This window comes from Selaginella moellendorffii, unplaced genomic scaffold, assembly GCF_000143415.4.
Source record: "Selaginella moellendorffii unplaced genomic scaffold, v1.0 SELMOscaffold_0, whole genome shotgun sequence".
Taxonomy (NCBI): domain Eukaryota; kingdom Viridiplantae; phylum Streptophyta; class Lycopodiopsida; order Selaginellales; family Selaginellaceae; genus Selaginella; species Selaginella moellendorffii.
Window position 1 is genome coordinate 4,105,843 of NW_003314261.1, and position 14,213 is coordinate 4,120,055.

Sequence of the window (14,213 nt, forward strand, 5' to 3'; positions counted from 1 at the left end):
AATCTGATGGAACAAGTAAAGAAAGAACTCAACAAGCTTCTCCAAGTCAAGTACATCTACCCGATTCAGAATCCGATATGGCTTTCCCCACTGGTGGTTGTGCCGAAGAAAACAGCAAACTTCAAATCTACGTCAACTATAAACAGCTCAACGACACCACTAAAAAAGATGTCTTCCTGATACCATTTACCGACGAAGTTCTTGATGCAGTTGCCGGACACGAGATGTACTCCTTCCTTGATAGTTTCTCCGGCTATAACCAAATTCACATCGCCAAAGAAGATCAGCACAAGACAGCATTCATCAGTCAATGGGGAGCCTATGCTTACTGATGTATGCCTTTCAGACTCTGCAGCGTCCCATTCACCTTCCAAAGGCTTGTCACCAATACTTTCCAAGACTACCTCACTGATTTCATGAGAGTCCTCATGGATGACTTTAGTGTTTTCAGCTCCAAAGATCAACATCTTGAATGCTTCGAGAAATCCCTCGACAAGTGTGAGGAGAACAACATAGCACTCAACCTCGACAAATGCACTTTCTTCGTCAAATCTGGAGTACTTCTCGGCCACGTTGTCTGCAAAGATGGCATTCTCATCGATAAGGACAAAGTCGATGTCATCTCCAAACTTGAACCACCAAAGAATCAGAAAGAACTTCGGTGCTTCCTCGGCAAAGTCGGATATCACCGATGCTTCATCCACAAGTATGCTCGAGTCGGAGAGTGTCAAATGCTTGTTGCTGTTTGAACGTCCATGTCCATTGGGCATCATACTTCAGTCCATCGGTGAGTGGTTTGGTGATGTAAACTCACAACAGCACCAATCCTTGCTAAGCCTGACTGGACACAAGAGTTCCACATTCATGTCGACACATCCACCACTTGCGCAATTCTCAGCCAAACTCAACATGACAACCGAGATCAACTGATCTACTATGCCAGCCGACTACTCAACCCAGCTGAACGAAATTACACCACCACCAAGAAAGAAGCTCTCAGCATGATCTACTCTCTTCAAAAGTTTCGACACTACATATTGTCAACCAAAATCGTCCTTTTCATCGACCATAAGGCACTCCTTTACCTCATCAACAAGCTGATACTATCTGGTCAAATATCAAGATGGTTCCTTTTACTACAAGAATACAACTTTGAGATCATCCACAAACGGCAAAAATCATGAGCAAGTAGACTATCTCAGCCGGATCACCATTGGCGACAAACCTAAAAGACTCTCTGACAACTTACCCGACTCAAACCTATTCCGAGTTTCAATACTGGCAACCTGGCTTGATGATGTCTTCAGTACACCATGCCAGACCAAAAGAAGACTTTTATCACTAAAACCCACCGATACTCAATCATTGGAGGCACTCTCTACAAACTCGGCATTGACAACATTCTTCACTGATGCATCAAGCCACCAAGAACAACTCAAATCATCAAGGAAACTCATGATGGACCTTCTAGTGGACACTTCACTGCCGACACCACAACTCGGAAGATTCTTCAAGCTGGCCTCTAGTGACTGACACTCTGGCACAACATTGAAGAATTCTGCAAATGCTGCGACACATGTCAACGACACCAATTACCGCTGAAAACTCAGACTCAACAACTCAACCCAACATTACTGATGGCACCATTTCAGAAATGCAGACTCGACTTCGTTGGACCCCAAGTCAACACTTGTCGACGAAATCAGTACATCATCATCGCCACCGATTACACTACCAAGTGGGCCGAAGCAATACCTCTCCGACATGCCACAGTGAAAGCAACAGCAACCTTCATCTACAAAAATATCATCACTCATTTCGGCACACCACTTGAACTTGTCACTGACAAAGGCACCCACTTCATCAACAAAATGATCGAACATCTCACCAATGAGTTCAAAATCCAACACAAAACATTGACACCATACTATCCTCAAGGCAACGGTCAAGCAGAAGCAACGAACAAAACATTGAAGACCATCCTCAAAAAAGTCATCAACAATTCCAGCAAACAGTGGGATGACAAACTTCTCGACGTACTTTGGGCCTATCGAACTGCGTATAAAGTCACCACCAACATGATGCCATTCAAACTTCCCTTCAGAACAGAAGCCATCACGCCAATCGAATTTATTGTCCCGAGCATGCGAGTTACCGCAAGTATAATCTCGACACACGACACGCAATTCGAGAAAGGCTTCAGCAACTTGAATGTCTCGACGAACTTCAACTCAACGCCCTCTGGACACTTCACACCATCCAAAAACAGAGAAAAGCTCAGCACAATCGACAAGAATCCCGGCACAACATTCCGAAATACAGCGTCGACGATCATGTTCTCTGGTACCAAGGACCCATCGGCAAACTTGGCCAAAAACTCCACACCAACTGGCAAGGGCCTTTCAAAATCATTACACTCTACCCCAATGGCACTGCCAAAGTCAGCACACTCGCTGAAAACTTCATTAAGATCGTCAACCTCAACAAGCTTTGACCATATCACGTAGACATATTCAGCATTAGCACCTCAGCAAATTTCTGACCCAAACTGACAAACACCCTGAAACCAACAATCAACAATCACCCCGACAGACAAAATTTAACTCAACTCAATTTGACACAACTCAACTCGACTCAATATGAACTCATCCACCAACTTCAGCAATAAACAATAGCAAAAATCTCTAAATCCCAAGCTACCGTTGGATCAATGCCACCTCAGCAGATCTCAACAGTTAAACTTGAGTTAACTTCATCACCAATCTCCACCATTGATCTTCCATTAAGACAAGTCAAATGAGATCAATAGGTAGTCGAGCTCCAGGAAGATGGGACAGATCCACTAGACAGTGTCCCCAACCACGAGCTTACACCCCAAGAGTAGAAGTGTCACCTTTATCGACTTGAGCAGCAACAATAACAAACAATGGAGACTGACTACGTTCACACCAAGGACGGTGCCTAGTTTTGTTAGGGGAGCAAAGTGTATCAACCAAAAACCCAAGCTCAAGGGACTCCGACCTTGAACCCAAGGCTGCATCAGAGCCATAGATTAGATCATGCATAGCATATAGCATATGCTGGTAGTTAGAACCACCAACCTTTCAAAGGGGGGAATCTGAATTATGGATCCCCATCTCCATTCATCATTTTTTTATCAATTCATAACATTCTTTTACTCATTTTTCTTCTTAGCTCTTGGAGATTAAGGCTTTTTCTCTTTTGTTTTCTTACTAACAATAGATTTCCAGCGAAGAGGAGTATTCACACCTCTTCATAACTTTACCTCTAGCAATAGATAAGTTAAGGGTTATGATAAACAAGTGGGTTACCATTGAATAAAAAAAAGAATATACCACATTATTAAAAGTAGTAGTATTAATTTAGCCTTGAAATGTCTATATATATGCTTATTATCACTTTAAGTCATATAAGCATTAACAAACTCTAAAACTATAATGTTAAATTGATACATTTTTCTACACTTTCATAGTGTATAAAGATTAAAACTCTTAGGAAGTAATTTTAATCATAAATATATCTATTTAAAATATTTATTTTATTTATAAAAATCTTTATATACTATGGTTAAAATTGATAATTATTTTTTAAAAATTATAAAAATAAATTTGAATACATTGAAAAATATTTTTTAAAACTGTCTTTTTTAACTGCTATAAAGTCTAATATAGACAATTTCACACTTTAGACTTTCTATGGCTCCACAATTATTAATAGTAGAACCTTCAAGTATCCATTTGATTCTTCATTCCCAACTTGCATAACCACCTTCGGGTATGCCCTTTAAATTCTATGATTCAGTTCTATCCCCTTATTATTTAATAATTTAAAATTATTTAAATCAATGTTCTATAATGATCATATATAATATTGATATAAATAAACTTGAAGTTATATCTATTAAAAAAGCTATTAAAAATGTTAATTAAATAATAATTTTATATTATTGAATTTATTAAATAAGTAAAAGTCTTGAATAAAATTAAAAATATATTTAAATAAAATAATATTTATTTCATTCAAGTTACTAAGTTACAATGTTTTATGTTTGATATTAAGTGAAAATAAATATAGTTTTTAATTCAGAAATTTATTATGAGCTGTGAGTGCTTGGAATATGGAAAGGGAATACAGAAATATACATATCTTCATGGTAGATCAGCAATCTCCTCCTTTGACTCTGGAGCAGCGGTTGGTACAATTGCTTGATGCTATGCGCTTGCAATTGAACAACCAAAATCAGTTGATGGCGGGGTTCATGGCACGTGGTACAACTCCTCCTGCTCTTGGTGCCAATCCTCGCATTCAGCCGGAGTTCTTTCGCAGGAATCCTGGGGATGATGTGTACCATTAGTTCGATCACTTCACAGTGATTGCCACATATCATTCTTGGGATGATGCTCGACATTTGCGTGAGTTTCCTACGTGTCTCCAAGGGACGGCGTTATAGTGGTACAATAGTTTGAATGCAACCACTCGTGGGGATTGGAGCATTCTCCCGAACGTCTTCAAACGTGCCTTCGGACATGCCGATGACTGTGATGATGCCTTCCAACAATTGCATTGTCTTCTCCAAGGGCCATCTAAGTCGGTGATGCAATTTGGCGTTCGTTTCCGAAGTCTTTTGCTTCGTGCGGAGCCAAATATGTCAGAGCGGATCAAGCTAGGAATGTTATGAATAGCACTTCGTCAAGATCTTGTCGAACTTGTGCATGCACTTGCTCCCACCACCCTTGACGATGCTCTTTGCTTGGCATAACGTTATGAGACGTCGCCTCTTCCACTTCTCATTGCACGTCCTTCAGCTCCACTTTCTATAGGTGATGGTCCTATTCCAATGGAGGTTGATGTTGCTATTGCTCGAGTCCAAAGACAAGGGCAATGTAAGCAACCAAAAGAGAACGACTTGAGAGATGGTCCATGGGGTTCAAATATAGAGGGAAAGGGCCCATGAACAAAAATGCACCCCCTTTTCCAATTGGTTAAGAGTCTTGGGATATTTAGGGTTAAGCGTCCTTGGGTTTGATAGTACTGGGCTGGGTGACCTCTCGGGAAATCCAAATTCATGAGCTTACAGGTGAGGACGTGGTCGTGGCTGTGATGTTCGCTACTGGGCGTGTGATGAAGTTGGTCATACTTATCGGCGTTGTCTGCGTTTTCCGGATTGGCGACCTCCATTTCCTGAATGGAGACCTTGGCGTCAACAATGTCCTGTTGGTGCTGCTGCAGTGGACGGTTTGGACACCAAGATACATATGGGAAATGAAGAGTCACACAAGTAACGAAGGGACCTTGCACGAATAAGTTAGTGACCCCTCCATCTTTTTTTCGGGAGTATCATTAAGGGGTTCATTCGGCACCAGTTCATCCAATGTTTACTTTCCAAGCTCATTTTTAAAATAAGAGGTTTCCTATTATTCTCTCCGTGTTGGTTGATACAGGTTCGAGTTTATCTTCTATTGCTCGACTTGTTGCCACACGTTGTCATCTACACTTGCGTCGTGCGGTGGAACCAATTTTCATTCTTTATGGCAACAGCCGTACACATGCATGTGCACGGGATGAGGCAGACCTGGTTGTGCATGTGGGCAATCTCGAGCTTGAGTTGCAGTCATTGCGGGTGGTGCCGAGTCAAGCTTTTGACCTCATTCTTGGTATGGATTGGTTGCAGCGCAATCATGCTAAATGTGATTTTGAAGCTTCTCCCCCTTGTCTCATACTTCCTTATGTTTCATCCATTCCTCTCACTTCTGTACCTCTTTTTCCCTTTACTTCTACCTCTGCTTCCATTACTTTTGTTTCCCCACTATTTCCTCCTATGTTTCCATCTTGTTCTGCTCTTCCTTTCTCCGATCCCTCTGACGATTTTTGTGTTGCAGTGGTGGATTGACTTATGAAGGAGTATTTTTATCTCTTTGAATTTGACCTAATGTCTGGGGCCAAAATTGCCACACGTCATCCAATTCCAACTGGGGATGCTCGTCCAATCAAGGTTCCCATTCATCGTCAGTCACCCAAGGAAATCAAGATTTTACGTGCAAATGTTAAGGAGATGTTGGAGAAGGGTGTTATTTGGAAGTCGCGGAGTCCTTGGGCATGTGAACCTCATCTTCTGACGAAGCCTGATGGGAGGATTCGTTTTTACATTGATTATCGTCTGTTAAACGAAGTGACGATCCCAGATGTGTACCCTCTTCCTCACACTACTGATCTCTTAGATCGTCTGGGGCGTAATCATTGGTTTACCAAGCTAGATCTTGCTTCTGGGTACTGGCAAGTACCGATGGTCGAAGAAGATATTCCTAAGACTGCTTTTCGTACACCATTTGGTTTGTACAAGTTCTTGGTGATGCCGTTTAGTTTGAACAATGCTCCAGCAACTTTCCAACGGATGATGGATGAGGTTCTTTGCGATATGCTGGAGGTGACTGCTGACTTCATTGATGATGTCTTGATCCACTTAGAAGGGACATGGGAGGAACACGTTCGTGATGTTTGTAAAGTGTTGGATTAGCTATACGACGTTGGTTTAAAGCTGAAGCAGATGAAGTGCGTGTTTGGGTCCAAGGATACAACTTATCTTGGGTACCATATTTTTCGTGAGGGTTTGCAAGTTGATCCTGACAAACTTGTGGCTGTTATAAAGTTCCCTACTCTGAAGTGTGTGAATGATGTGCAACACTTCTTAGGCAGGTGCAGTATCTCAGTCGTTTTGTGGATCATGTTTCTGATCACACTGCACCATTGTGAGCGTTGCTGAAGTCATCAACATCATCTTTCATTTGGTCTCCGGATTGTGAGCGGGTATTCAAGGATCTCAAAGAGCTATTGATGATTCCTCCAGTTTTGGCATATCCTGACTACACTCAACCTTCTATTTTGCGCGTGGATGCTTCTGACATTGGTTTTGGAGGTGTGTTGATGCAAGAAAGCTCAAGTGTGCCTAGTCAGTGCCATCCCATTGCATATATAAGCCGTACGTTACAACCAGTGGAAATGAATTACTCCACGACAGAGAAGGAGTGTTTAGTAGCAGTTTGGGGTTTCGAAAAACTTCATGCATATCTACATGGTTCTCGGACGTTACTTGAAGGTGATTATGCTGCTGTTACTTCATTATTGAAGTGGAAGAATCTGGTTGGTCGTACTGCTCGATGGGCTTTGAAGCTTCAGATATATGATTTTGATGTTGTTCATCGCCGAGGGAGTTCTTTGGCTGATGCTACTGCCCTTTCTTGAGCTCCTCTTCCTTCTCCATTCTCTTCTCATGTTTCTAACGAGCCTGTTGTTCCAGCCTCTGTGGAATTTCTAGATGAGGATTTTGTGCTGTCGGCGGTTGCTGTACTTGATGTTTAGTGTCCACAAGATGCAGAGCAAGATCTACCTTCTCTTGATGAGGTTCGCGAGGCTCAAAAGATTGAGCCATGGATTCGAAGGCTTTGAGATGGGTTTGAGAATCTTGCGTCACTTGTTGTAGACTTGCCTTTCCAACATTTACATTCTCAATATTGCCTCGAAGACAGCCTTCTTTATTTTGTGGGGACGGATCTTGATGATCATTTATGGCTAGTGGTGCCTTCTATATTTATTCCGTGGTTTCTCCATGCCTACCATGATTCTCCTGTTCTGGGTGGGCATATGGGACATCGTCGTGTAATTGAGAAGCTGTGCAGGTTTTTCTATTAGCCGGAGATGCGATGTGATATTATTCAGTATGTGCGTAGCTGCGTTTGGTGCCAAGCTCATAATACTCCCCCTCGGGTTGCAAAAGGACGGTTGGAGTCAATTGCAGTTTCCCGTCTGTTTGAGTTGGTGGCATTTGATCTTATGGGACCTTTTCCACGGTTGACTGCTAGCAATGAATATGTTATTATTGCTTCTAACTACTTGACTTGTTGGGTGGAAGTTGGTGCTCTGGCTAGTGCCTCTGCAACTGCTGTTGGATACTTCCTCCTCAATCAAGTGGTGTTCCAGCATTCTTGTCCAGAGTGGATTCTTTCGGATAATGGTCCCGCATTTATGGCTGAGGCATTTCATGTTTTGATGTCTCGGCTGGGGATACGCCACACTTTCACAAGTGCTTATCATCCACAATCAGACGGTATGGTGGAACAGCTCATTCGAACATTCAAGGGGATGATTGCAAAGTATATAAACTTTCAGCATTCGGATTGGGATGGTTATTTGCCGTCTTTTCGGTATGCATATGTCACAGGGGTGCAGAGTTCTGTTGGTGCTTCACCATATAAAATTTTATATGGTCATGATCCAATATTACCAACGGAGTTAGGTTTACCTTTGCGATTGCCACGAGTTGCGGATGCTAGGTCGTGGGATCAGTATTTGACGAGCATTCTTCCACTTGTCCGAGCGGAGTCTGCTGAACACTTAGACCGCATACAAGTGGGACAACAATGGTGGTACAACTCCCATCATCGTCCACCTGCAAAGTACAAAGTGGATGATTTGGTGTTAGTTTGTTTTCCCCATCTTACAGTACGTGGTTTATTTAAGGGGCTCCTTGCACAGTGGAAAGGACCGTATCGGGTGTTACGGCAAGTTAGACCACAAGTTTATGAGGTTCAGCATGATGTCCAGCAGACCGATCCTCCAGAGATTGTGCATGTGTAGCGGTTGAAACACTTCATACAAAAGGATCAAGAGCAGTTAATACCACCTACAGATCCACCAATGCCTCCTCTTAACATTCCTCCAGATCCTGACCCATCTACAAAAGAACCCTGACAGTCTTCCTTTATTCTAAGATGAGGGGATGATGTAAGGGCCAAGTGTACGGCTACGATGCCGTATACTAATATTAGCGTAGTGGGATTTTGGTAGCCGTCAGATTGGTTTCAATTTGGACCACTCACTCCTGTATATAAGCTAAGGTTTTTGGGCTAATTGACAAATAAAAACGAAAGAGCAAAAGAAAAGAAATGACAAAAAGCTAAAAGGAAATGGTAGATCTAAACAATGCAAAAAGCTAGATCTAAACCAAAATCCCAAATCCAAGCACTCATTAGGGACAATCAAAAGTACCCCTCAACTCCACCAATGTAAGTATGGAAAGAGAATATAAAAATATGCATATCAATTAGCCCAAAAACCCTAGCTTATATACAGGAGTGAGTGGTCCGGATTGAAACCAATCCGATGGCTACCAAAATCCCACTACACTAATATTAGTATACGGCATCATAGATGTACACTTGGCCCTCACAGAGCAAAATATTTTCTTATGTTTTTAATAAGAAAGAAAGAGGCATAAAGAATATATATATAAAGCAAAGAAATAAGAAAAAACAAACATTTTAAAAGTAAACTGTATGTTTAAAGCAACCATAATATGTTTATATATACTTTTTTACTTTAAAGTAAAATCATTCACCTTCTTGCTATCTAGGGTTTAAAAGTTATTGTATACTAAATATGCAATTTAAAAAATTTAATTTTTCTTTTTTTATGCAAATTGTGCTAGTAAAAATATATTAAAACAATATATTATCATAAAATGAATTTAATTAAATTAACCTTTTATAAACTAAACATCCAGTCAATAAGCTTTAAACGGATGTGTTTAAAAGTTGGTATAAAAACTACTTATTTCCATCAACGCTGTCCCTCCAGGCTTTTGAGGACTTTGCAAGGAACAGTGCTCAGTGCTCTACAGTTTTTTAGAGAAGCCAGTCCTTGCAATCCAGAATCCAGTAACGTGCTGCGCTTACGGAACAACGACATCTCAATACATTGGCCAAGTTACAGCAACAGCCACCTAGTGTGCGAGACATTAGCTCCCTTTTACCCGAGGCTTCAGATACTGGCGAGCGACTGTACTCCTCCCAACGTGATCACATACCAGGCTCATTCACGGCCTTTGCTTGAAGATGGAGCTGGAGATCTGCTTGACAATATGGCCAAACGGGTCTGCTAATTTAGCTGAGAAAGACTGCAGCTGAAGCTCTTCTAAACATGACAATGCTCAAGCCTCTATCAGGCCGGAGAGAGTTCAAACGTGTATCCGCTTCCCGACTGGGTGAGAACCTTGCTGCATCGAATCATGAATCAAATATCCCATAAACTTCTTTAGAAAACACTCACCGAAACTCCACGCTACGTAGCTCACAATTTGCGTACCTGCACAAGGACTCGGGTGAGTTTTAGAAGAGAAAAACCTCGTCACCTTGTAGTGTTGACGTTCTTGTCGCCAAACTTAGTGAGCAAATTGACCAGAAATCCTCCGTGAGAGACCACAGCTATATCCTTCTCTTTACGATTGGACAGCCTGCAGCAATAAACCAACTAGTTAGGAGGAGGAGAAGTTACAGAATTCATACCATTCGAGGAAAGCTCTAGTTCTTCTGCCGAGCTCTTCTTCAGTTTCCTTGACATCAGGCCTCCACAACTCGTCTTGGTCTTGCTCAATCTACTCCAGACAGTAAGCCAGTAAACAACAATTGAATTTTACGCTTACCTCAGAGAAATCGATCCCAGGGAATTGAAGCTCGTTTTTACTCCTGGAACTCCTGTGGTCGCAAGGCATCACGCTCTGTTGTTTCACAAGATTATATTTTTTCTTCCTCTCCAATAGGGAAATCTTACGTACCATTTCCTCCCTACAAAGCTCTACCGCAACGAAAGGAGGAGAGCCCGAGCTGGAGATTGCCGGGTGAGGACACCTTCCAGCGAAATGCACCATCAGAAGTTGTGAAACATCAGAGTGATTGCCTCCTCCAAACACACCGGCCGCTGTTTGCAACGTCCTGGACAGAAATCTCATCGCAAAAGAAACAAAGAAAAGGAAAGACAAAGTATCATACCGAGTTAAGGGTGAGACCACAACAAGGCTAACACGATCTCTCACTCCAGAACTCTCAAGTTCCTTGCCAAGCTGCTCAGCCTGGCAGAAAGAAAAACATCAGAGGAGATCGAGAGAGATTTGACTTACTTGCTGCCAGCCAGTGGACGTTAGGCTTGCATCAGTGTGCTCGTAGTAACTAGTAGTCGGCTTGTTAGAGCTTGTAGTGACTTTAGAAGATTGGAGCAAAAGGCTACAGAACATGAGATTCCACACGCAGCGCAACGCCCTAACGATGTGGCTGATCCTCAGGCGCCTCCACCGCCCGTCAAACAGTACCTTCCACGCGCTCCCAATCTGGAGCAAGATCTCCCCCTCCACGTTGTGGAACGCCTCGCCATGGCGCAGCAATCGCAGCGTCTTGGGCTCCATCTTTCCTCTCAAGAACCCTAAACCCTTTTTGGCGCGGGATCCAAATTAAACTTTTGTCTTTTATTTTAAAGGGGATCCTAGTTTGGATTTGATTGTAAAACTTATCTTGGATTTATAATTTATAAAATTTCCCTATCTAATGGTTTAAGATTAATTTGGTGTTTATGAATAACACTACTATCAAGCAAACTAAGAGTTATTAGCAATAAATTATCCATCTAAAATGTAAGCAAATGCAAAATAATTTAATATCAATGGGTAATGAGTGGCAGTAAACTGGCTGCTTAACTTCCACTTTACTCAAGGATTGTGAGCTACGTACCATGGAGATCCAAGTGAGTTTTTTCTATATCAAAGTTTACTGCAAGATTCGTTTCAGGAACCTGCTTCTATATTTCGTCGCAGCTGATTTGCTCAGAGAAAGACCGCAGCTGAAGCTTGCACAGCGCTCTCACGAGTGTCCTAAACATGACTTTGTCACCGGCGAACGGCATCCTCTCGAGCAGCTCAAACGCCTCATCGATCCGTCCCTGCTTGCAAAAAGCCGCGACGATGGTGCCGTAGCACGCAACATCTGGAGCGCAGCCCCTCTTGGCCATGGCGTCGAGCAGAAGCACGGCTCTTTCCAGCTCCATCTTCAAGCAGAGGCCGTGAATGAGAGCCCGGTACGTGATCGCGTTGGGAGGAGTACAGTCACTCGCGAGCATCACCCCGAAGAGCCTGTGAGCCTGGTCGAGTCTCCCGGCCTTGCAAAGAGCGCTCATCACAGTGTTGTAAGTGTAAACGTTGGGAGCTAGCTTCCGGTCGAGCAACCTCTGGAAGAGCTCCACACACTCGTCGGTCCTGGCATTCCTGGCGAGCCACTTGAGAAGAATCGTGTAAGTGATGGCATTGGGATCACAGCCTCTGGATACCATCTCCTGGATCAGTGTAACAGCGCGGTGGTACCGGTTGTCTTCTACAAGCCCATTGATCAGCGAGTTGAAAGTTACGACGTCGGGAAGAACACCATCTTGGTTCATCCGTGGTAGCAGCTTGTACGCAAATCTCCACAGCCCGTGCCGGCTCAAGCCTTCGAAGAGGATGTTATACGTGTAGATGTCCGGCGAAGGCCCTGTTCTCGCCATCCTCGTGAACACTTTGATGCCCCGCTTGAGTCTCCTTGCCTTGAGAAATCCCAGAACAAGGCTGTTGTAAGTGACGACGCTAGTGCAATGCTTCGCGTCTGCTTCCTTGGCAATCTCCACGGCCTCGTCCACTCGTCCAGTTTTGCTGAGCTCCTCGATCACTGGATCGTAAATCCTGGCATCTGGAACGCAGTTTCTCGAGATCATACGCTCCACCAGCACTTTCGCCTTGTCCACCATCCCGGACTTGCACAGGCTATGGATGATTAGGCTGTACGTGTCTTTGTCCGCCTCGAGCCCGACGCTCTCCATCTGCTCCAGCAGCTCGAGAGCCTCGGCTGTGTTTCTCGGATTCTTGCAAACAGCGCTGAGAAAGCTGTTGCAAGTGTGGAGCCTCACGGAGGACGAGCCATGCCTGAGTGCCATTGCTAGAATCAGCTCGCGGGCTCGATCCACCCGACCGCGATCCAAAAGTCTGTCAACCAGCGAGTTCACGTCCTCGGACTCGCAGCCGAGCTTGAGAGCCAAGCCACAGGCCTCGTCGATTCTATCCGACTGATACAACCCTTGGACTAGACTGCGAAAACACTCGGCACCACCGGCCTCCACGCATTCCTCCTCGGACAACTCCTTGAAACTTTCCAGTGCCTTGTCGAGATCTTCGTCGAGAACCCGAGAGATGCGAAGAACCAAGTCGAGCTTGACTTCGGTTCCTCTCACTTCTCGCAGGATCTCGTAGACGTCGTTGTTCCTCTTGGCAGCCGTGAGCGCAGCGACGAGAATCGAGTACGTAGAGACACTGGCTCGCAAGGAGAATGAGTTCTTGGCTTCTCTAAGAAACTCTAGAGCACCATCTACGTTGCCGGCCTTGCAAAGTCCTCGCAAGCAGCCATTTAGATCCTGGATGGACAGCGTCGATCCATTCTCGGCCATGTCCTTGAGAAGCTCGATGGTCGCTCGGAGATTCCCCTGTTCGCTATACTTCACAGCGAGAGCTGGGAATGCCTGTTTCTTCCACAGCTGGAACAGGGCCTTGGATTCCTCACGCCTGTTCATCCTGTTCATGGTCTCGGTCATGAGCCTGATCGTGTAGCCCGTGTGCTTGAATCGCGACTGCCCCGAAGTGATCCAGTCGAAGAATGCGAGCGCCTTGTCCGAGTCCTGGAGCGCCAAGACTACCTCGTTGTAGACTCGATGATTGACGGGCATGGATTTCCTGGCGAGGAGCTCGGGGGAAGCCAGGCATTCGAGAATGGCCGTGGCCTCGGTGGAGAGGTTTGTCATCGCTGGAAGGATTGAATCCTTGGCACTGCCATGAAGAATCCTTACCCCAAATTTGGCCACATTTGCTCTCACCTGGCCATTGCTCCACATTCTCCATGCTCGTCTGGCGATTTTAGGGCTTTTAGAAATGTGCTGTTAAATTCAAGAATTTGGCACCTTATAAAAGTAAAGTGGTTAATATTTTTATTATTATTATTTTATTAATAACTAGTAAATTGTCCAGCTAATGCTAAGTAGTTTGGCAAAGACCAACATAACTTCGTGACAAAACCTGCTCACAACTCGCAATCTCTTTGTTGATCCCTAGTTGCATAGGAATCACTCTCCTTCCCTTTAAGCCATCTAAGAATCTTCCTGACTTTTCTGACACAGCCATTACCTCATATCACAACATTTGCATACTTTGTGAGACTTCACATAAAAACCCAATGGCCAAAAGAGGAGCCAGCAATCCATTGTTTTATGATGATGGAAAAATCAGAGAAGAAACTTGATGGTTTGCCATCCACTACCACATAATTCAGCTGCAATGACCATCAAGCCTGCAATGC

At 43.8% G+C, this 14,213-nt stretch overlaps 2 protein-coding genes across 2 annotated transcripts; both read right to left on the reverse strand.

The window, feature by feature from the left end:
• Positions 1 to 9,727: 9,727 nt before the first annotated feature.
• On the reverse strand, positions 9,728 to 11,252 carry LOC9641960 (phosphoglycerate mutase-like protein). The gene is made up of 8 exons (XM_024672679.1): positions 10,970 to 11,252; positions 10,842 to 10,921; positions 10,628 to 10,784; positions 10,496 to 10,570; positions 10,359 to 10,447; positions 10,205 to 10,306; positions 10,123 to 10,158; positions 9,728 to 10,069 (listed from the first exon to the last, which is right to left on the reverse strand). Exons 1-8 carry the CDS (start codon positions 11,249 to 11,251, stop codon positions 10,015 to 10,017), a joined length of 876 nt encoding a protein of 291 aa, XP_024528447.1. The 5' UTR covers position 11,252; the 3' UTR covers positions 9,728 to 10,014.
• Positions 11,253 to 11,477: 225 nt separating this feature from the next.
• On the reverse strand, positions 11,478 to 13,772 carry LOC9632219 (pentatricopeptide repeat-containing protein At1g09900). Its single transcript, XM_024670333.1, has one exon. It carries the CDS (start codon positions 13,750 to 13,752, stop codon positions 11,641 to 11,643), a length of 2,112 nt encoding a protein of 703 aa, XP_024526101.1. The 5' UTR covers positions 13,753 to 13,772; the 3' UTR covers positions 11,478 to 11,640.
• Between the last annotated feature and the right edge of the window lie 441 nt (positions 13,773 to 14,213).